The following is a 20,666-nucleotide window of genomic DNA, read 5'->3' on the forward strand; positions in this document are numbered from 1 at the left end:
AAAAAAGCAGCAGGGCCCGTGACACGAGATAAATGTGAGACAACCCAAGCTTTGGGTACAGCCACCCCCCCGAGCGGTGAGCGGGAACATGCGCAGTCGTTACCGGGAAGAGAGTGGAAATGCCCTAAATCCAACCCAGGCGTTGGGTAATGGAAAATACAAATAGCTTGCTTAAATACATGGTTTTAATGGCTAGAATATATGAACCTCGTCGATCTTCTCACCAGCATCTGACACTCATAGACCGTCGGTCACCTGGACCTACTATACAGCAATTGACGTACTATTCTCGAGCCAGGAGCATTTACCTATAGCCGGGAATTTCTATTTGTTCAGGCTTTGTATCTCTTGCCCCGCACATCCTCTTCGATGTCCTTTTCTAGGTACCTATCAGTCACAGTCGAGTTAGCTGACAGTCGGTAAGGAGAGGTTCTATCGAGGCGTGGACTTACATATACCACAGTGCGGTTGGAATAACAGTTCCTAAATGCCAAAGGCTATGGGCATCAATGAGCGCATGCCACGGAGGAAAGTCCAGCAATTCCAGGCTCATGGCCAACATGATCCAAACCACACAGATGGCCGGCAAGAGGGTCCATGTTTTGTCGGTACTTCGGTACCTGAAAATGCTAAATGCTACCCACAACAAGTTCTGGGTCATCCCGACCACGATATTCGCGATCATATTATAGGTATAATCCCAGGACCAGAAGCTGAGATAGGAAACGTGCAAGGTATAAAGGAAGATACAAACCACGGTCCAGAGCCGACGCAATGTCGGTTTCGTTCGCGGTTCTTCCTTATCTAATCGGAATATCCTGATAATTGCCAGGTATAATCCATACATGACATTTGCGCCCGCTCCAAAATAATCCAGCTTCTCTGTCAAAGAAAAGTCCCTGGCGTGGAAGATGCTACTGAAGGTCCAGCATGCCAGGCCGCAATATCCAAAAGCAAGATAGTAAGTCCGGAGAGAAGTATGCCACGTCGACATGGTTTCGCGGATTCGAGATAAGCCGTGCCAATGGGCATAAAAGTTAAGGAGGGAGAAGAGAACTGAGAACGGCTCCTGCATGCCCATGATCCTGCGGAAAGGCCACTTCCCATGGAACTGGACTACTGGATTGAGCATCGGAGGATCACGAGCGACTCGACGGTCCGTTACAACATGTTGGCAAGTATAGTCGCATTCGGCGGGACAAGTCCACCACATCAAGCGGAGATGGAAAGCTAGGGAGGACGAATTAGTTCATGGAAGCATACATTAGTAGTTAACAGGGGGTTCGAACGTACGGATCTCGGAATTTCCATCCTGACAGTTCTCAGTTTGACAGATCTATCTGTTTATTAGCCGGTCAATCCGTAGCTCTAAGAGGCGCTGTATACCTTAACACATTCTTTGAAATCGGGAAGATGGTCGCCCAGGGAGGCTGTCGACTTCCCAATGAAAGTAGCAAAGACCAGAAAGCATGCGTAAAAGAAGACCTTCCTTCGGGGTGAGCTCCAATACATTGTGCTCAGTGTACCTGAAATACCGCCGACGGGACGTGCTAACGTCAGGGGAGAGTAAGACAGTGCGCGTACCAACAGTGAAAGGCGGAGTTAAGCAGCGGCAATGCAAACATCTTGGCATTGCATACAAAATAACTCCAGCGGGAAGCTTTTAAGCTATGCGACTTACTCCGTAAGTCGTCCACTTCGAAACAACCTACATCTGACCTTCCTATATAGTAGTACTACTATGCAGTATGCATACACTGAGATCTTTGTATATGGGTTCTTGACTTTCTCATAAGGTTGCATGATATCTATTTCTACCTTATCGCACTCAGAGTGGAGTCCTCGATTAACGTATCACTTCATCGAATCATCAGTTCCTCAAGTCATCAGTTAAAGTCAAACTCAAGAGAAATATATATACATCCTCCAGCGAAGAAAGCAATTATTTCAGTCCAGTCCCAATCAGGTATCTTGAGGTTCGAAGTATTTCACGTGACTCACTGAATCCGAGACAGCGTTGTCTACGTTAGGCTAGCCTGAATTGGAGATTAGCGTTTGTGTCGGGTTTGGTAGCCCCGTCGGAGGAGATTTTCCAATGAGGGTCAGTTAAGGAAAAAAAAAAAAAAAAGAAAGGGAAAAAAAGTTGAAGGGATCTATCTCGGAGGCGCTTATTTTTCCTCCCTGCCTAAACTAGTTCTTCCTTCTTATCTCTTTTTATCTATAATTCTAGATTTTCTTTTTTTTTACCCTCTAGTTTGCTTGCTTCTTTTCTTTCTTACCTTTCCCCCCTTTGTTAGAAAGATTCAATATTTTGAATATGAACGGATCGGAGCAGACACAATCCGCAGACTCTGCCGGCACCATGACCAGCAGTGCGGATCGCATGGTGGGCATGGATCATGCCGAAGTGCGTTATTTCACCAGGTATGGGTTGAAAACCTTGCTCCATCTCCATTTGCATTGCTAACAGGAGGAATACTAGCTACGATCATCATGGTAATTACAATCGATAAATCTGTTTTGATATATTGGCTAATTCTGAACCCCACTTAGGCATTCATGAGGAGATGCTTGTAAGGACCCTACTATTTATTCAGCCTTCAATCTCAACCAACTAATGCCTGTGTGCTCGATTGCAGAAAGACGATGTCCGCACCAGATCTTACCGCGATTCTATCTACCAAAACCGTCACATCTTCAAGGACAAGGTTGTTCTCGACGTCGGTTGTGGAACTGGTATCCTCAGCATGTATGTGGTCAGAGCTAGGAGGGGACCTTGTTCTATATACTGATAGTATGGCTCTACAGGTTTGCTGCTAAGGCTGGTGCTAAGCACGTAATCGGTGTGGATATGTCCTCTATCATCGAGAAGGCCAAGCAGATTGTCGCTTGCAACGGCCTGTCGGACAAGATCACTCTCCTCCAAGGAAAAATGGAAGAGGTTGTCCTCCCTTACCCCAAGGTTGATATCATCATCTCCGAGTGGATGGGTTACTTCCTCCTCTATGAGAGCATGCTGGACACTGTTCTCTACGCCCGCGACCGCTACCTTGTTCCCGGTGGCAAGATCTTCCCCGACAAGGCTACCATGTACTTGGCTGCTATCGAAGATGGCGAGTACAAGGACGACAAGATCGGATGTAAGTTCCCTTGCGTGCATTCTCAATTATGCTTGTTGCTCGAAAATACTGACTGAGTTGCAGTCTGGGATAATGTGTACGGGTTTGACTACTCCCCCATGAAGGAGATTGCCCTCACGGAGCCTCTCGTGGACACCGTTGAGATGAAGGCCCTCGTCACCGACCCTTGCCCCATCATTACCCTTGATCTCTACACCGTCACCCCGGCCGATCTCGCTTTCAAGGTTCCCTTCTCTCTTACCGCCAAGCGCAGCGACTTCATCCACGCTGTGATCGCTTGGTTCGATATCGAGTTTGGCGCCTGCCACAAGCCCATCACCTTCTCCACCGGCCCCCACGCGAAGTACACACACTGGAAGCAGACCGTCTTCTACCTCCGTGATGTTCTGACCGTCGAAGAGGAGGAAGTCGTTTCGGGAGTGTTGGAGAACAAGCCCAATGACAAGAACAAGCGTGATCTTGACATCACTATCTCTTACAAGTTCGAGACCACGGATAACCTTCGTTACTCCGAGGGTAGCTGCTTCTATAGAATGTAAGTGTCTCCACTGACGAGCCGGCCGGCGACTAAATGCTAATTGTCATAGGTGCTAAATGTATTGGATCTGGTGAATCGTGGCACGTTCGGTTATTTCAATGTTCTCTTCTTGAGTCAACAATGTTATGTGGGTAAATACATGAGGGTTCAATTGTGGGAAGCATAGCATCAGTGGAAGTTCAATTGTCTGGACATTTGGGTCGTTGAATGGCCTGATTCGGCTCTTTTTTTCTTTTCTTATTCATCCGGCGTTGTGTTTTGGCAGGTAGGGGAACGGCATCATTGTTCGGCGCGATACGGAGAGATGATTTGCACAAGAGACGATTATGAAGCTCCTCGAATTACACAAGTAGATACCCCGAGTCGACGCTCAGTCCCAACTTCCTCCGACGTTCTCCTTCTTGAGTTATTTAGCTTCATATCATCATATTTTACACCTAAACTTATGTCCTTGCTACTTTCAATTAGGTAATTCTATTTTTGTCTCTACTAATTAATCATGGGTTATAGGTGTCGAGTTGATTTTAGGCTAGCCGACTGGATAAGAGGAGGCCCCTCGGTCTGTAACAGAAACCTTTTCCCCATCTAATTCATGCCTCGGCTTCCCCGCACCGGATTAGTCCTCCCTAGCCTAGGACGGTACGACAGCGGTAAGTATATATTCTCCGCAAATGAAGGTTATAATCTATCCTCCTTCTTGAGGATTTGGAAGATCTTATAGTGTATTAATTCAAACTCCCCTTGTAGCGGGAAATCCATTTGTTCAATTAAACCAATCCTTAAGCTTTCCTCAACGCGACCACTGTTACCATTGTCCCCCATGTCGGCTCCCGGGGTTGGTTTTGAATATCCTCCTCAGGAGGTCTCCTGGCTTAAGCGCGATGCTTTGTTGTTTGCCAACAGCATCGGTGCTAAGGCTGACGAGCTTCATTTCCTTTATGTAAGCTACAATTAACGCAACCTTTCTGTTGGCAACTTCGCTAACTATTCAATTCAGGAACTTCATCCTAACTTCGCCGTTTTCCCGACGTATTCTTTGATCCTTCGTATGACTACCCAGCTCTCGAAGCAGCTTATATGCATGCTGACTGTGGCGGCTGTTCCCTGTAGCTTTTAAACACACTGATCAAGAAACCATTGATTTCTATGCACGTACGCAAGCAACTCCCATCCCCGGCGTCCCGAAATTCGACTCTCGCCGTGCGGTAGATGGCCAGCGCAAGATCACCATTCTAAAACCTTTACCTCCTACGAGTGCGGGCAAGAAATTTCAGTTGCGTAATACGGTTATTGGAGTCTACGATAAAGGCAAAGCTGGCTCGGTAGTGGAGACGGAGCAGTCCATCGTGGACGAGAACGGTGAGGTGTACACCAAGACGGTGAGCAGCGGCTTCATGGTAGGACAGGGCAATTGGGGTGGACCTAAGGGTAAGCATGTGTTGCATAATGATGCATTGTCACTCTGCTGACTTCCCTCTCATAGGACCGAGCGCCGTCAACTATCCCCCTCCCCAAGGCAAAAAGCCGGATGCAGTTCACGTTGTTCAAACGACAGCTGAAACTGCTCTTCTCTATCGGTGAGATAGTCTCCACCTCGATAAAGATCCTTCGAAGTGCATCACCATATTAATATTATATTTTTGCTAGTCTCAATGGCGACTATAACCCTCTTCATGCTACACCTGAGCCCGGTCAGAAGATGGGATTTGGGGGCGTTATCATCCACGGTCTCTTCAGCTGGAACTCTGCCGCTCACGGCATTCTGAGAGAGCTTGGAGGCAGTGATCCAAAGAACTTGAGAGAATTCCAGGCACGCTTTGCTTCGCCTGTGCTTCCAGGCGACAAGCTTACCACCGAGATTTGGAGAACAGGAAACATTGAAGATGGGTTCGAGGAAGTCAGATTTGTAACCACGAATAACAGAGGCAAGGTTGTGTTGAGCAACGGTCGTTGTCTGTTGAAGGTCACTGGATCGAAGAGCAAGCTGTGATCGGTTAGGTAGGAAGGCATTGCTCTCCATAACTTCTACACCTAGTTCATAGTATTTGAGGGTACCATTCCCATTCTTATTTTATGCTGCGAAAGTAATGTCAATAACCTATACTGCTACTACCTGAAGCCTTTGTAACCGAAGCTTCTTCGCTACTATAGAAGGGATCATAAAATGCTTTTTGGTGTGTAAAAAGCACATTTTGGGGTCGTAGTGGGTTATCTCTTCCTGAGTGAATTTAATTGGTTAAAGAATGAAGCCCAACGAATTAATGCATGTTGTTTATTGGCATGTCAAGCAACCAGAACCCAGAAGCTGAAAGCACGTCCAGAATATTAGGCAGCCCGGCGGTCCGATTCCACAGCCAGGCATTCCAATTCTATAGCCAACCTGCCTGATTAGGTGAGTATTACCTAGTTTAAGTTAGTAGGATTTAGTATAGGTCAGTAGAATTCTTCTTTGTACTCGTTATATATATTTTTTTGAATAAGCCCTCGAGTGTAGGGGGCCCCCGATGTCCCGGAAGGGGATTGAAGAGCGAACGAAATGAGCGGGGGTACCCCCTGGAGCAATGGGTAAGAAAGAAGTCTTGAATTTTAAAATCTTTTTAATCTTTATCCAGAGCTATTTTTCCGCCTGAGGTTCTTTTACTACGCTAATTTTACATTTGCACACCACCTATATCAGTGGTGTAGCTATAATAGGTAAAGCTCACCGATAACAAGGTTTGGCTCCGTAACTACACTTCACTCTGCTTCGGAATTAAGTTCTTCCTTGATGGATACATAAAGGAAGGGAAAAAATAAAAGCGAAAAAGAAGGCCCGAACCCGGGATCGAACCGGGGACCTCGCGCAATTGTATGCTTCAGGGTTGACCCTAAGCGCGAATCATACCACTAGACCATCCGGGCACCTGATGTGATAAGGTTTCTAATTGAGCCTACTATTCTTGAACAAGAGAGAGAAAAAAGAAAATAAAAAGATAGGCCCGAACCCGGGATCGAACCGGGGACCTCGCGCAGTCAATGCTTTGGGTGAACCCTAAGCGCGAATCATACCACTAGACCATCCGGGCAGTTGATATAATAAAGAGGTCCAATTAAGTCTTCTATTCCTAAAGCATGAATAAAGGAGAGTTAACAGACCCCAGTAGTGCATTCAAAGTTGGTGTCTTACTATATTGTAAGCGGACTAGCGCCAGCACTAGTCGAAATATGGAACGAGTAACGAGATGTGGAACCTCTTAATTTCAAAAACCGCGCTAGTGAAACCTCGTCAGGATCGTTGGCCAACGGGCTTTGCACCTATTCTGATTTACATACTGAAATCGTTTTAAGCATACCATACGAAGGTGCTTAAAATGGACGATCTCTCTGAGTGGCTGGAAGGCCATTCCGTCACCGATTTTAACTCGTCAGATGCCTCAAATGACAATGATATATACGGCGCCTTTAAGCGTCTGTTTAGGGGAGCTCTTTCAGGAGGAAGGCCTGGAGGTTCTAGGAATCGCAGGCTTTGAATGTACTGAGCGAGGCCTTCGGCGCCGCGGCTTCAAGCCCTGATATAATTGTTTTAGATTAGGCCGCGCGCGCAGATATCTATATATATCGATGTGGTCATATATAGGTTGATTAGATGGCGCTTTTGAATTTATGTTGTATCGCTTTTTTGTCTGTAAATCGATAAAGATGCAAACAAGCCGATTTTCAATTATTTCACTCCGCTTCCTTATTGGGGCTGGTTCCCTGTTCTAATCCTAATTAGGTATAATAGGGCGTCCAAATGTTTTTTAGTCCTTTTAGCACGTCCCATAATAAAACATGGGGAAAAAAGAAAAACAAAAATATAGGCCCGAACCCGGGATCGAACCGGGGACCTCGCGCAGTCAATGCTTCGGGTGGACCCTAAGCGCGAATCATACCACTAGACCATCCGGGCAGTCGATATTTTAGCTGAATATATTATGCCTACATGACGAAAATCACTCTACCCTCCCTGCTTCACCGAGGTTGACATCTCTAAAGCATCTTTCATCATCTCTGAATACCACTTGGGCACTTAGTTACTACCGCTGACCCTTGTAGTCTTTGTATGTTGTTTGACAGGTTATCAGCCTAGGTAGCCACTATTTATTATCTCCACTGTAAACAACAGCCTCTTAATATCCAGTATTTCTTTCTTAGTAAGGAGATTTTATATTTTTTGAGTAAAATACAGTTTGAAAACTATTCTATGTAGATATAGTTAGGAATCAAGTTTCATTGTCTATGGTCGTTGTGACTGACACGTGACAGCCAAGATGACAGTTGCGGAGAGGCTGGGGTTGGCTGATGCCAAACTCAACCTCGTCGACATCCCTTCGCGACATTGATAAAACGTAGTGTTCAAAATGAGTAGGCTTTTATCTCGCAAAGCTCTGGGACCCTCTCCGTTTGCTGGGTAAAATGCTCTCCGTGGCACAGGATTGTTTAAGTATGCTAATAGATCGACAGTGCATACCCGCCTTGCATTCCAAAGCTTAAACGATTTGTGAGTGAAACATAGATACTTTGTTATAAAACAAAGATAGCCGAAAGAAGTGATTAATGTCTTTCAGGCTGCTGGCTCTCTGAGTCTCTCGAAAGGTCTCAGACCTTGGCTTCCGCTCTCCCGCGGTCATGTCGTCTCCCCCATGGTGAGAAGGGCGGAGTCAACTCTGGCGAAGCCTTTTGCCGCAGAACCGGATTTTTCTCCTGTGGACTCATCCCCTGCGGAACTGTTCTCTGCGGAATCGTCCTCTGCGAAGCCATCTTCTGCAAAGCCATCGCGTCCGGCCGCTAAGCCAGAGAGACCAGCACCTTACCAGATCGTATACCCATTCACTTCTGCAGAATATAGAGATCAGCCTACTGTGATGAGAACCTCGGGCGAGACAACTTCTGAATTGTAAGTAATTAAAAGAGTATCCTCTGTTTTCCTGTTGTGGAAAGGCTATCACCAGTTAACGCTCCATGTAGCGGACGATTTTGGCTTCGGTATGTATGAACACGCTAGAGGACGAGCTAAGAATACTTATTCGACTATCTCCGATATCAGAGACAATTGCCAGTGTTCAAAGTGTGTCCATCCAGATACAAGACAACGAAGCGTGGACACTTTCTCCGTAAGTTTCCAGTCCAGGGCGCTGAGAGATCATTATATATTGACAGTCCTTCTTCGCTTAGATACCACCTGATGTGAACCCGGAGAAAATCACCTACGAGGGGGAAATCGTTAAAGTACAGTGTATGCCTCCCATTCTCTTGTCCTGGCTACCAGAGCTAACCGCATGGAAGGGTCTGATGGCCACCAGGCTCTCTACCCAGTCCATTGGCTAAACAATTTTGCGACGTTTGACAGTTGTGTTGTTAACGAGTCACGCCCAGATAACAAAATGAGGTAAATGTACTCTTTTGGATATTAAGTTGCATTATACTGACACTCTTGTGCAGAAAGTTTATCGCCCACAATCCTGAGAGTATCTCTTACCCAACAGTCTTATATGAAGATGTCATGTCTAGTGACGAGGGCTTGCGTGAATGGCTTCACAAAATTGTACGTCTTCGCTACTCCTTTTGTTTTAGATCACTATCTAACCGCTATAAAGTACCTCCACGGCTTCTGCTTCGTCAAGGGTGTCCCCGTTGACCCGGAATCAACCCAAACCCTCCTGGAGAGAATTGCTTTTATTAGACATACTCACTATGGTAAAACCTTCTATCTGGTACAAAATATGCTCTCGAGTTTTTGTTCTGATTAAGCAAAGGTGGCTTTTGGGATTTTACGGCCGATTTAACGTTCAAGGATACTGCGTATACCACTGAGTTTCTTGGTGCACATACAGATAACACGTATTTCACTGACCCGGCACGGCTTCAACTGTTTCATTTATTGTCACATACCGACGGTGATGGAGGCGCGAGCTTACTTGTCGATGGCTTTTCGGCTGCAGAAGTCCTGCGAGAAGAGAATCCAGAGAACTACCAATTGCTAGCAGCAACACCACAGCCGTTCCATTCAAGCGGCAATGAGGATACCTGCATCCAGCCTGCAGAGCAAATGCCCATTTTCAGGATCCACCCGCAGTTCAATTACCTGTACCAAATCCGCTGGAACAACTATGATCGGGCGGCTAAAAAGGATTGGAGCTTGGAACAGCAGAATAGATGGTACAATGCAGCCCGGCACTTCAACGATATCGTCACACGTGAGAAAATGCAGATATGGACCCAGCTAGAGCCAGGAACAGCACTTAGTAAGTATTGGTTTGGACACGATCTTCTCCAGGAGGTGTAGGATTTGACTGATTGTCTTAGTCTTCGACAACTGGAGGATGCTTCATGGTCGCTCCGAATTCACCGGAAAGCGGAGGATGTGTGGTGGATATAGTAAGTAGTACCAACCTCATAGAGATCCGTAAGGTGCAACGATTCCTTGCTAGAACATGCTAACCCCGCTCAGTTAACAGCGATGACTTCGTTTCGCGTTATCGCCTCTTGAGGTTCGGCAAAGAGAAGATCCTGAACAACATAGGTAACTTTTCGAGAAGTATGGACAACCCTAACTTCTTCCTGTAGGGGGAATCGGTATATAGGAGTCTTCGGCAACTTGCTTCTACGCTCTGCCGGGAGTTGTGCATGGAGAGTGGGTAGTTGTACATATTCTGCGGTATATGGGGAATGTATACTTGAAGGCAATGTATATGCCTTGATTTAAGCGAAGAAGAAAAGGATGGGGAATTCGCACAATTCAAATGGTACCATCGTGTAGGATGCGAACTATACTATTCATGACCTGAGGCACCAACAGGCAAGGCATTTGTCAGTGTATCACGTGATAGGCACCCAGCAGCTGACGTTGTTTGGTCCGGAGCTCAACAGCTCTCACTCTCTTCCCGCAAGACCCATCCCGTAACGCATCACCGCCGTTCCCCCTCTCATTCCCTCCTAGAATACTTATCTATCTCTCATCTTGCTCTCACCCGCATAATTAATTCTTACCTACCGTCATGTCTACCTTAGAGGATCTCGACGACCTTGACCGTGAAGAGAGAGAGAAGAAGCCCCAAGATGGCGACGGCAACGGCAGGAAGCCCTCCGGAGACGGAGACGCTGACATGAAAGACGCTGATAAGAAGGACGACGAAGAGGACCTCTTGGACGATGATATTCTACAATCGAGCACAGCGGACATCGTCAAGCGACGGCGGATGCTGGAGAACGAAATGCGTATAATGAAGAGTGAATATCAACGGTTGACGCACGAACAGAGTACCATGAGAGAAAAGGTCAAAGATAATCAAGAGAAGATCGAAAATAACAGGTATGGGGTTCTGGGATATGCTGGGTCTCCCATTCCCTTCTTTCGAAGCTGGCTGGGTCGCATTACCCATGGTGGCGAGGGGGTAGGGTCTGGACTGTCGCGGCATATGTCATTGTGTTATTGTATGTCGGGACATTTCTATTAACATTCTCTTCTCTAGACAACTACCATATCTTGTCGGAAATGTGGTTGAATTGTTGGATTTGGACGTCGAGGCTGAAGCCGCGGAAGAGGGTGCCAACATCGACCTCGATGCTACTCGAGTCGGCAAGTCTGCTGTCATCAAAACCTCGACCCGTCAAACCATCTATCTCCCCCTCATTGGTCTGGTAGATCATGAGAAGCTCAAGCCCGGTGATCTCATTGGTGTAAATAAGGATTCATATCTCGTCCTCGATACATTACCCGCCGAATATGATAACCGAGTGAAGGCCATGGAGGTCGACGAAAAGCCAACGGAGAAGTACACAGATATTGGAGGTCTGGATAAGCAGATTGAAGAAATTGTCGAAGCTATAGTATGGCCGATGAAGGAGGCCGAACGGTTTAAGAAGCTCGGCATCAAGGCACCGAAAGGTAAATGACCCTCTTGCCGTCCAGCCCGTTCAAGGAATATACCAATACTCATACTCTCTAGGTGCTCTGATGTACGGTCCCCCCGGTACCGGAAAGACCCTCCTCGCCCGAGCCTGTGCCGCAGAGACAAACGCTACCTTCCTCAAACTCGCGGGTCCCCAACTGGTGCAGATGTTCATTGGTGACGGAGCCAAACTCGTCCGCGACTGCTTCGCCCTCGCCAAGGAGAAGGCGCCCTCGATCATCTTCATCGACGAACTCGACGCAGTTGGCACAAAACGTTTCGATTCTGAAAAGTCCGGTGACCGCGAGGTGCAACGAACCATGCTGGAACTCCTCAATCAGTTGGACGGATTCGCCTCCGACGACCGCATTAAGGTTCTGGCTGCCACCAACCGTGTCGACGTCCTGGACCCTGCTCTCCTCCGTTCCGGCCGTCTGGACCGCAAGATCGAGTTCCCCCTCCCTAACGAGGAAGCCCGCGCCAACATCCTGCAGATCCACTCCCGCAAGATGGCTGTAGACGACAGCGTGAACTGGGCCGAACTGGCCCGCAGCACGGATGAATTCGGCGGTGCCCAACTCAAGGCTGTCTGCGTCGAGGCCGGTATGATCGCTCTCCGGAAGGGAATGAGCAAGGTCGGACACGAAAACTACGTCGATGCTATCGCGGAAGTACAAGCTAAGAAGAAGGATACCAACATGGGCATCTACGTCTAATGTACTGTTATGTTAGACCTAAGAATTTTCATTTCCCTTCACGATCGTATCATCTTTCTAGTTTCTGTCTGTCTCTCTCGGGCCTTGCCTCTTCCTCTTATGCCATGTATCCACGTATCAGTTCCCAACGAAAGTCAATTTCGAAACATTTAGCACGTCCTGTCCTGTTTTTGGTCGGTCAATGGTCTAGATAAATAAACATAATTACATTAGGGTTTGTTGGCCATTTATCTCATCGTTCTATGACAGAGTAACCCCGTGGAGAAATCTCCTGCTTCTGCCACAAAGGGAATATTGATAGTCAATGGTGGTATAGATAATCTGCTAGAATTCAGTTACTACTTATACATAGAGTAGCCGCCTTGGAGCTAAACTGTGTAGTTCCGTATAAGTATAAACCCACCAGTCCAGACTAGAGCAGGCATAGAGCTGAATGCGAAGAGGGTTCCTAGCGAATATCCCATGGTTGCCCAACCATAGTTCTCATATGTAAAGCCACCTCAGACTAGCACGAATAGCTTAGCATGGCGGACCAAGGTATTTAGGTTTCATACGTTGATCATCTCGCAAGCCGGCTCTTCCAGTTAACGTGAAGGGGAGAACAGGGACAATCCAACATTAAGTCAATGAGATTCGATTCGCATCTTTGCCTTTTCATTTTCCTCTCTTTCATACTCCCATCTAATTGGTCTAAGGCTTTTGCGGAGGCCAAGAGCCATGGAAAAGCGAGCACAGGGCTAATGACATACCAAACTATACAAGAACATGACCTGGGTGATGTGCAGTCGACATGGTAGCCCAACCTTCTATAATAGAGGTAACTTATCGTAAAGACAGAGAATGAGCAAGTGAGGGTTATACACTATTGGGAAGATCTGTAATCTAACCATATTTGCTTTGTATCCTGCTTGCAGAACGGCCATGGACACGGTGTATATTTGTTCTTGCGCTATGCCAATACATACTATCTGTACCTAGGACCCTGGTTTATACAGGAATACTGAAAGTAAATCCAGCGAATAAGTGAATTTTATTCCGCTAGTCTTCCTCACACAGGGGAAAGGGAGAGAGAAAGTTAAGCCGTGGTGGTACACCCTGTAGGTGTGGTTGTCTATATAGGCTTTGAATATCCCTTATTTTATAAGGGTGGATCAAAAAATAGAAAATAATGGTGGGTGCGCGGTTCGAACGCGCGAAGCAAATGCCACTGGATCTTAAGGCCAGCTCCTTAACCACTCGGACAACCCACCGAAAGTTTCATTAATATTAAGTAATATTAATAAGTATTCGTATAAATAATTATAAGAAAAGTTTTTATAACATACATTAATGCCCCTCGTCGACTTAAGACAGCTAACTATCAAAGGAGTTGTTCAATAAACAAGAACTGCTTGCTCTGTTGTAGCAGGGGATACACACGCAGATCGAGTAGGGTAACAGAACAAGATCATCTTTGCGCAGAATATCTGGCATGCTACCGACTAGGGTGCCAACCTGCCTGGTACTCTAACCAGTGTAGCAAATCTAGCAACAATAACATAGTAATATAGGCATGGAGTGCCTCATGAGCTTGATTCTCCGGTCACCACTGGCTCCTCTCCATCAAGGCTCTTACTTCCCCTTAATCTCTAGCTCCTCTATCTATCATCTTTGGAGTTTGTCTTGTTGTCACCCCCAATCCTACATCACTCGGAAGGACTACTTTCTTGCAGTAACACCAAGAATGGTTACTATTCTATAACAACATTTTGCAGAGCGACTTTCCAATCAGTGAAGATATATAATCCACATGGACCATTTTGCAAACACTGCGGTCTGGAGGGCCAAGGTGTGCCAGGGATACTAGCACCAGGAAGTGGACGTCTACAAGTCACCGTGATCCCGCCTACGGAGAGCTGACACAACTAGAGATCAAGACACAGGTGAGCCTACTAAACGGGCGCCTTTATCATGGGTATGATTGGTATTCCAACCACAGGAATAAAGAACGTCGCGAAATAAATGGTATTATGCTAAATGTTCATTCTGTTAATTGGATTGAGATTGAGGGCTACTACACCAGAGGTAATAAGGATGGGATTATAGTTCAAGCCAAGATCGCACCACTTGGAAAACAACATTCTAATGCCTTTGTTATATCTAGATTAACGGACGACCCAGCATCCCGTTTAGCTTTTCGGGTAACTTTGAAGGATGGAAAGGGAGTTCAGAAAGTTCTCTATTTTAAATCACCGCAAAATTCTCTGGAAGCTATATTCAAAGCAAACAGCTTGGTTGACTGGCTAGATGGTGCTACACTTGATACTCTGAAAACCCGATGCAGACGACATATCTATATCAACCTAAAAAATATCGCTGTTGCCGAGGACTTGAAACTCTTCCTGGGCGGTGCCTATATCCTTGATGACGGTTTCACAGTCCAAGAAAATACCATTTACTGCAAAGCGCACAAGAGCAGACAGCAATGAGCCTGAGAAGCCCCGTGGCAATAAAGCTGCAAAATAGGTTGTCATACCCCGTCTAGCAGAGTATATGGCCCTGCGCCTGGTTCGCAGCACTAGGGGTCCAGGGGATGGAAAATGCAGACTTTAGGATTGGTTACCGGACCAACATGTTGAGGGGCTGCGCATGATATCCCCGGCAGATATGGGATAGCTCGACTTCGTGTATGTAGTCAGACTGATGGATACCCATCAGGTCCTTAACGCTCGGCGTCATCATTCTAGTCGCGAGGATAATGCTTCTTTTAATGGGTATTAGTTTTTCCTTTCTTCATCTGAATGATTCTGGTTCTGATTCTGACTTTTAGAATCTCGAGTGCTCGCTCAACAAAGCTAAAATCTAAAAGGCCTCCTGGGTTGATTATTGTCCTGCTGCCCCTTTTATTAAGTCCCGGCCCCAAGAAGAGACTCTAGCGGATGTGCATTTGACTTGGGTTAAGTTATTGCGCTTCGAAGTACATAGGTCATTGTCGTTACGGATCGGAATACTAAGCCCACTGAGGGATTCTGAAGCGCTTTCGATTTCCGTCCTGGTACTCTGATCGATACTACTGTATTTGTTAGTCGATAAAAGGCATTCGGACACTTTTCGCATACTGCAATTTTCGGGAACTCTAAATTGCAGTCAAGTATCCTGGAAATGGTGCATTTTCAGCGCGTGATAGAAGACCACGGGACTTTATTGCCTTGATGATTACCCCCAAATTTGTTGAATCGAACATATCAAGACCTTGCTGTTGCGCTAATTGAGTCGTCGATGAAAAAATATTCGCATCGCCAAAGACGTAGGAGATGAAACCCCAATTTGTGGCATCTGCACAAAAGATGCCGGGGACAGAGTTCCTTGATTTGTTTACCCATGACTCTGGATACAGCCCAAGAGCTTCTCGGCAGTCAAGGTAGTCGACCACGACGGCTATTCCGGTTAACAGGGGTAGTTCAACTTCGCGAGGGACCATTGTGGTACGGCAATGCATCAGGTTAAAAACAATCCCAAATGCCTCTGGGTCTGTGTCGGGTATATTCAACTCGACTATTCCCTTCTGTCTGAGCTCCTCCCCTTCAGACCATGGCGAGTTCAGCCTCCCTCTAAAGTACTTAGATGCGAGAGTAAGACGTTTTGATCAAGCTTTGAATGGGGTGGCCTTTGGCTCAGTCTTCTGGTTTGACGACGTTGTCGTTCGGTGTCACGAGGAGAATAATGTCATAATCGGAATCAATTACCCTGTAGTGCTGTGAGATTGGTCTGCTTTCAGATATATTCATGACTGCGAAATCTTTTCTTTTTTTTTTTCGTTGTGTTGAGGTTGTCAGTGTTTCAATTATTGACCACGAATCATGATTTATGCGTATCACAGGTCCAACTAAATAAATTGCCCACTACCAAAAACCTCCACATGACCTGAGCGATAGTCCCGTACAAAACAGTATCAGATATGCACTGGAAGACCTCACGCTTAATACGCGAATAACAGGAAACAGGCTTGACAGTAGATTTACGTCTCTTTTCCCGACACAGTTGCTTTTCTTCAGATTACTAAAGCAGGTCAACGACACACATTAGTTAGAAATACAGCTCAGCTCTAATAGGGTAACAATATCTTAATTGGGTGTTGCCTAGTTTAAGGATCACAGTACTGGATAAGGCAGCTCAAGGCGGATGCCCTGTCCACCGATGACACCTTTACATGAATTTGAATAAGATCGTCAGCTTTCCTCAAAGATCAAAGTTAAAAAGAAAGTGCAAATCGCAGGGCATATCTTTAGAAATTTACGATTTGTAGAAGAGTATTTATAGTCGAGATTCATGAAGACCAATCAGTCACATATTACTCGTAATAACACTAAGCATTATAGTAGACCTGCAGTAGTGGTCTGGTCCATGTACATACATACAGATGGCAATGTACAGCTTCTCATCGAGTAGCAAGATCAGGACAAAGAAAAGAAGCGAAAGACTACAAGGTATAGTCAAGAAGATATAACTGAGAACCACCCTATCAAACAACCGTGTCCTGGATTATTTCCGTCATTATCCGGTAAATGCGCCTTGTATCAACGAGATAAGGAAAAAAGAAAAACAGATAAAGGAAAATATGTGCAGTAAGACGGACGTGATTATCGCGTCTGATTGTATGTGCTCATATTAAGGATAGAAGGAATCGTTGCACTCTGGGTGAACGCAAAGCAAGTCGAGTTTAAGAGGGAAGAGAAGGGAGACCTTTCCAAGGTATTCGAGATATAAAAAGAAGAGTTCCTCTGTTGTCCATCCATAACGCCATCTCCGCATGGGCCCTGCATGCTGGTTTTTAGGAAAGAGAGAACGGTCGAAAGACATGTCTGGGGCGTAAGACTAGTGGTATAATCGTGAAATCCCTTCAGTGGGGCGCGAATCATTAACTGGCTAAAACAGCTGTTTGACGTCGATGAGCTTGATATGCCCTGGTCGTTCCCGCTCCATGTGGAACCACCAATCTCGGCCGTTTTTATGGCTATAATTCCAGGAACCGGTGCAGGTGTCCTTGTCCCACGGAAGTGCAGTCGGCGACGAGAGACTCATCGGTGTCGAGGGCGTTATGGGAGTATTGGGGCTTGAACCAAATGTCGAGCTCCTAGTGATGCCTCCGAAGCCAAATCGACTGACGGTCGTCGATGCAGGAGATGGAGGCTCCTCCGGGAGTGGGCTGGTGTTGCCCTTATTTCCGAAGCAGTGTACCCCGACTCCTGCGGCGTATGTTAAGGACTGGTTCGAGGCCAGTATGTGCTTCCAGCCAACCAGGCCGCCGTCAGCTTCTTGTCCCTGTATATCAGGGCGCAGGATGAACCGTGGAATGGACACATCTTGGCCTCTCCTCCTGCTGCCCACTCGGCCCATGTAAGCGGGCATCCTAAAGTCGCACACGGTAACAGGCCCGTCGCGATTCTCAGGTAACTTATCATGTCTCGGCCGCTCTGGTGAATCCCATTCCACAGACTCGTCCATGTCCATCTCCAAATCGTCATCTGACATGTCTTCCAAGGCATTATCCGGCACATAACCGTCAGAATGGTCAGTGACGAGTACTCTCATTCCAGTTTCCGTGTCCTTCGCAGCCATGTCGATGAACGTCTGGGCTCGTATCCGAGCCGATGTGAGGTTATTTCCCGCCGGCAAGGCCATTGGTCGTGTGCTAACGGAGCCGTGGGAGCTGCGAGGGAGACTATACCGATCGGGCTGAAGAAGAGCCTGTCCTCTGGGAATGGGCTGGCAAACAGCCTGCAGGACACCAGGTGGCTCTATATCAGATGGTGCACGGAGCGCCTCAAGCTGAGGAAACCCGTCCGAAAGAATGCTTTGAGCGAGATGAGAATTGGGTGTGTTGATATGTTTTGGGGGCTTCACAAATGGAGCATAATCCAGCCTTGTCAGGGCAGTATTGGGGTTGGGACAAGCAACATCCCAATGAAGGTATTTGAGAGTAGATGAGGCGAACAACGGCTGGAAGATAATCCCATCGCTATTTAGCGTGGGGCATTTGTCATTCTGAACGATTTTAAACCGTTCTAATTGCGGCAAGGATGTTAAAATTTTCGATATCACGAGTAAGGATTCAATATTTTGTTCAACGACGGCCAGTGACTTGAGCGAATGGGATTCAGTGCGCGATGTGTACTGCGATAATCCTGTATCAGTAACGCCGGGCAAGTTCTCCAGGCGCAACGATTCCAATGGCGGCAAGCATAGCAAAGTGCTATCCCCAAAGGCTTCTGCATCGAAATTTGCAATGCACAGGTTTCGTAGCGATGGTAAGAGGCTGAACATGCGCAGAAAGATGCTCGGTTCAAGAGCATTATTTTCGCTAATTCCGTATAGCATCAGTGTTTCCAGGTTTGTCCACGAGGTGTGATAATCTAAGAACTCGAACATCTGCGAGGGTCCCAGACTTCCGGGGCAGGAGGTGCTGCGAGGCGATCCTTCTGAAACGTCAATTGCCTCACCCAAAAGCCATGTGTGTTCCTTCAGCTTTCGTCGTGTAGATAATGCGTGGGTTAACCGGTCGAATTGGTGGTTATACGGTATACTCAAGCCTAACAACCGTTCCAGGTTGGGGCAGACCATAACCACAGATGCTACCAAATCTCTGTACTCCTCCCATTGGGTGCTCTGTTTCCCTTGGGTGAACAATAGGTCCATCTGTGGGACACGAAGTTCCAGGACAAGGTTGGCCAGCAATTTTCTTTCCCGGAGAGTGCGTCGAAGGAGTTTTAACCGGCTTCCTCGCTTCATCCGATATTTCTTCAATTGGGCTGGGGAATCGTTGCCGATGATGTGGATACGAGTATAACTAAGACATCGTGTCACCTGGTCAGCGTTTGATCTCCAGTTTGAGTACCACCGCTGGTCAGAAAAGATATCACACTCACAGCTTTGGCCTAACCACCTTTTCCCACGTCCGGCAAGTCAGAGACAGTGCATGCAAGTCGCGCTGATAGCATGTTAAGCATCCCTGCTGGTTTGAACTAGTATGCAACGACTCTAGTTGGTTTAGGACATTATCGAGTACGTCCAGAGGCAGACGCTTAAACTTTGATTCCAAGATTTTATCCAGAGATGCGGCAGAATCGCACAGGTGATATGAAGGGCTAGGCGAGATTGGGGAGTACACTGTCGGGGCTGTCGACACACTATAGTTGGATTTAAAGGAGGAAATTGATGACGTGCGAGATGAGACCGGCTGCACCGTCACTGTATAAGGATTCTTGTAACCATGACTTTGATGGGGGATTGGTGAATAGGGCACAGAAGCGCTGTCGGGTCTACTGGCGACGACACTCATTATGAACGTGTATGTTGCATTTGATAGGTATCAAAACCAGGTCAACAAAATCTAGTAGTAGATGAGAGAAAGCCCGTGAGACAAGAGGGCCGTGTGAAAAGGGAAAGGGGCAAAAAAGCGGTCGAGTGGAGAACGAATGGGCCACCGGAGAGAACGCTGTCCGTTAGGATGTATGGAGGCGATACAGATCGACCCAGTATTAAGATTTTTTGGTAGCGAGCGATGTGAAACAATGCGTAGTATAGGAGGGGGGGAAATCACCCAAACCAAGGAACAAAAAGGAACAAGAAGAGAAAGAAAAAAGAGACCACTATTTTCAGAAAGAAGACAAGATGCAAACGAGGGACCAACGCGCAATATGATTGAAGAAATACGGACAGAGCGTATCAATGACTAGTCCAATCAGTTCTTCAGGAAAGTCGTTCAGGATGGGGCGCATCAACAGGAAACCTAGCCTTTGGAGCACATACCACGGACACGCCACTTCTCCCTTTTAGTTTAAAGTGGCAGGAACTAGGAGAACATGGCACGGCAGTCGGGGGCCGATCGTCCCCACAAGGGGAATGAGGATCGTGTGTTCCCGACTAGTCATGTCTGTAACTCGTGCTGAGAAATGACCGCGAGGCTGCGGAGGAAAGCGGAGAAACTCGTGTCATCCAGGACCAACGACAAGGGGGGAATGAATGGACTAGAAGAATCCTAGGGCGTGGATTGCCCCCAGGGAAACTGCAGCAGAGCCAAAAGGGGAGGAGGGCCGTGGGCTAAGGTGTTCGGGGTGGAGAGTTTGGTTCTCTCGACGAAGAGGATTGGCAAAGTCAAACCCAAAGGAGTAATGATGAGACTCCCTTCGCATTTGTTTAGGGGGTTAACATATATTGGGGTGGCTGCTAATTCTGATCAGGTAGCCCGCTCGGGTAGAATGCTAGTGAAGTTAGAAAGCACTTTCATTGCATTCAATCCATGGAAGGCTGTCTTACGATCCGACATGAGTATCCATGGTTATCGGGCGATTGATGACGACGTTCCGATCGCCCTGAAAGGGGT

General features: G+C 46.9%; 8 protein-coding genes and 4 non-coding genes across 12 annotated transcripts; 5 read left to right on the plus strand and 7 right to left on the minus strand.

Moving 5' to 3' along the window:
• Nucleotides 1–66: 66 nt before the first annotated feature.
• Nucleotides 67–1,675, minus strand: F9C07_2276983 (Mn2+ homeostasis protein). The gene is made up of 4 exons (XM_041289280.2): nt 1,387–1,675; nt 1,294–1,336; nt 453–1,230; nt 67–387 (listed from the first exon to the last, which is right to left on the minus strand). The coding sequence occupies exons 1-4, from the start codon at nt 1,510–1,512 to the stop codon at nt 333–335; spliced, it is 1,002 nt and encodes a 333-aa protein (XP_041142232.1). The 5' UTR covers nt 1,513–1,675; the 3' UTR covers nt 67–332.
• A 642-nt stretch (nt 1,676–2,317) lies between these two features.
• Nucleotides 2,318–4,169, plus strand: RmtA (protein arginine methyltransferase RmtA; the record flags this gene model as incomplete). Its single annotated transcript, XM_071511940.1, has 6 exons — nt 2,318–2,407; nt 2,554–2,573; nt 2,640–2,762; nt 2,809–3,140; nt 3,204–3,675; nt 3,728–4,169. 6 exons carry the CDS (start codon nt 2,318–2,320, stop codon nt 3,732–3,734), a joined length of 1,044 nt encoding a protein of 347 aa, XP_071363588.1. The 3' UTR covers nt 3,735–4,169.
• Nucleotides 4,170–4,498: 329 nt separating this feature from the next.
• On the plus strand, nt 4,499–5,668 carry F9C07_2225192 (peroxisomal multifunctional beta-oxidation protein; the record flags this gene model as incomplete). Its single annotated transcript, XM_041289292.1, has 5 exons — nt 4,499–4,618; nt 4,676–4,724; nt 4,789–5,106; nt 5,162–5,255; nt 5,326–5,668. 5 exons carry the CDS (start codon nt 4,499–4,501, stop codon nt 5,666–5,668), a joined length of 924 nt encoding a protein of 307 aa, XP_041142234.1.
• An 819-nt stretch (nt 5,669–6,487) lies between these two features.
• F9C07_t31 lies at nt 6,488–6,579 on the minus strand. The gene has a single exon. It is a non-coding gene; the product is annotated as a tRNA-Pro (tRNA).
• Nucleotides 6,580–6,653: 74 nt separating this feature from the next.
• On the minus strand, nt 6,654–6,743 carry F9C07_t30. The gene has a single exon. It is a non-coding gene; the product is annotated as a tRNA-Pro (tRNA).
• Nucleotides 6,744–7,516: 773 nt separating this feature from the next.
• On the minus strand, nt 7,517–7,606 carry F9C07_t29. The gene has a single exon. It is a non-coding gene; the product is annotated as a tRNA-Pro (tRNA).
• A 406-nt stretch (nt 7,607–8,012) lies between these two features.
• On the plus strand, nt 8,013–10,479 carry F9C07_1186130 (putative gamma-butyrobetaine,2-oxoglutarate dioxygenase). The gene is made up of 12 exons (XM_041289293.2): nt 8,013–8,107; nt 8,161–8,197; nt 8,265–8,593; nt 8,665–8,682; nt 8,744–8,810; nt 8,872–8,932; nt 8,983–9,085; nt 9,139–9,241; nt 9,294–9,393; nt 9,453–9,941; nt 10,003–10,074; nt 10,148–10,479. Exons 1-12 carry the CDS (start codon nt 8,058–8,060, stop codon nt 10,261–10,263), a joined length of 1,545 nt encoding a protein of 514 aa, XP_041142235.2. The 5' UTR covers nt 8,013–8,057; the 3' UTR covers nt 10,264–10,479.
• Nucleotides 10,480–10,694: 215 nt separating this feature from the next.
• F9C07_2217323 (P-loop containing nucleoside triphosphate hydrolase protein) lies at nt 10,695–13,551 on the plus strand (the record flags this gene model as incomplete). The annotated part of the gene is made up of 3 exons (XM_071509687.1): nt 10,695–11,095; nt 11,169–11,584; nt 11,646–13,551. The coding sequence occupies 3 exons, from the start codon at nt 10,695–10,697 to the stop codon at nt 12,302–12,304; spliced, it is 1,476 nt and encodes a 491-aa protein (XP_071363589.1). The 3' UTR covers nt 12,305–13,551.
• On the minus strand, nt 13,474–13,554 carry F9C07_t28. Its single transcript has one exon. It is a non-coding gene; the product is annotated as a tRNA-Leu (tRNA).
• Nucleotides 13,555–14,313: 759 nt separating this feature from the next.
• Nucleotides 14,314–14,772, plus strand: F9C07_9798 (uncharacterized protein; the record flags this gene model as incomplete). The annotated part of the gene is made up of 1 exon (XM_071511941.1): nt 14,314–14,772. One exon carries the CDS (start codon nt 14,314–14,316, stop codon nt 14,770–14,772), a length of 459 nt encoding a protein of 152 aa, XP_071363590.1.
• Nucleotides 14,773–15,419: 647 nt separating this feature from the next.
• On the minus strand, nt 15,420–15,764 carry F9C07_9799 (uncharacterized protein; the record flags this gene model as incomplete). The annotated part of the gene is made up of 1 exon (XM_071511942.1): nt 15,420–15,764. The coding sequence occupies one exon, from the start codon at nt 15,762–15,764 to the stop codon at nt 15,420–15,422; it is 345 nt and encodes a 114-aa protein (XP_071363591.1).
• Nucleotides 15,765–16,495: 731 nt separating this feature from the next.
• On the minus strand, nt 16,496–19,927 carry F9C07_1186273 (uncharacterized protein). Its single transcript, XM_041289281.2, has 2 exons — nt 19,210–19,927; nt 16,496–19,130 (listed from the first exon to the last, which is right to left on the minus strand). Exons 1-2 carry the CDS (start codon nt 19,620–19,622, stop codon nt 17,210–17,212), a joined length of 2,334 nt encoding a protein of 777 aa, XP_041142237.1. The 5' UTR covers nt 19,623–19,927; the 3' UTR covers nt 16,496–17,209.
• Between the last annotated feature and the right edge of the window lie 739 nt (nt 19,928–20,666).

The sequence above is a fragment of the Aspergillus flavus genome, chromosome 2, assembly GCF_009017415.1.
Source record: "Aspergillus flavus chromosome 2, complete sequence".
In the NCBI taxonomy this organism is placed as follows: Eukaryota; Fungi; Ascomycota; class Eurotiomycetes; order Eurotiales; family Aspergillaceae; genus Aspergillus; species Aspergillus flavus.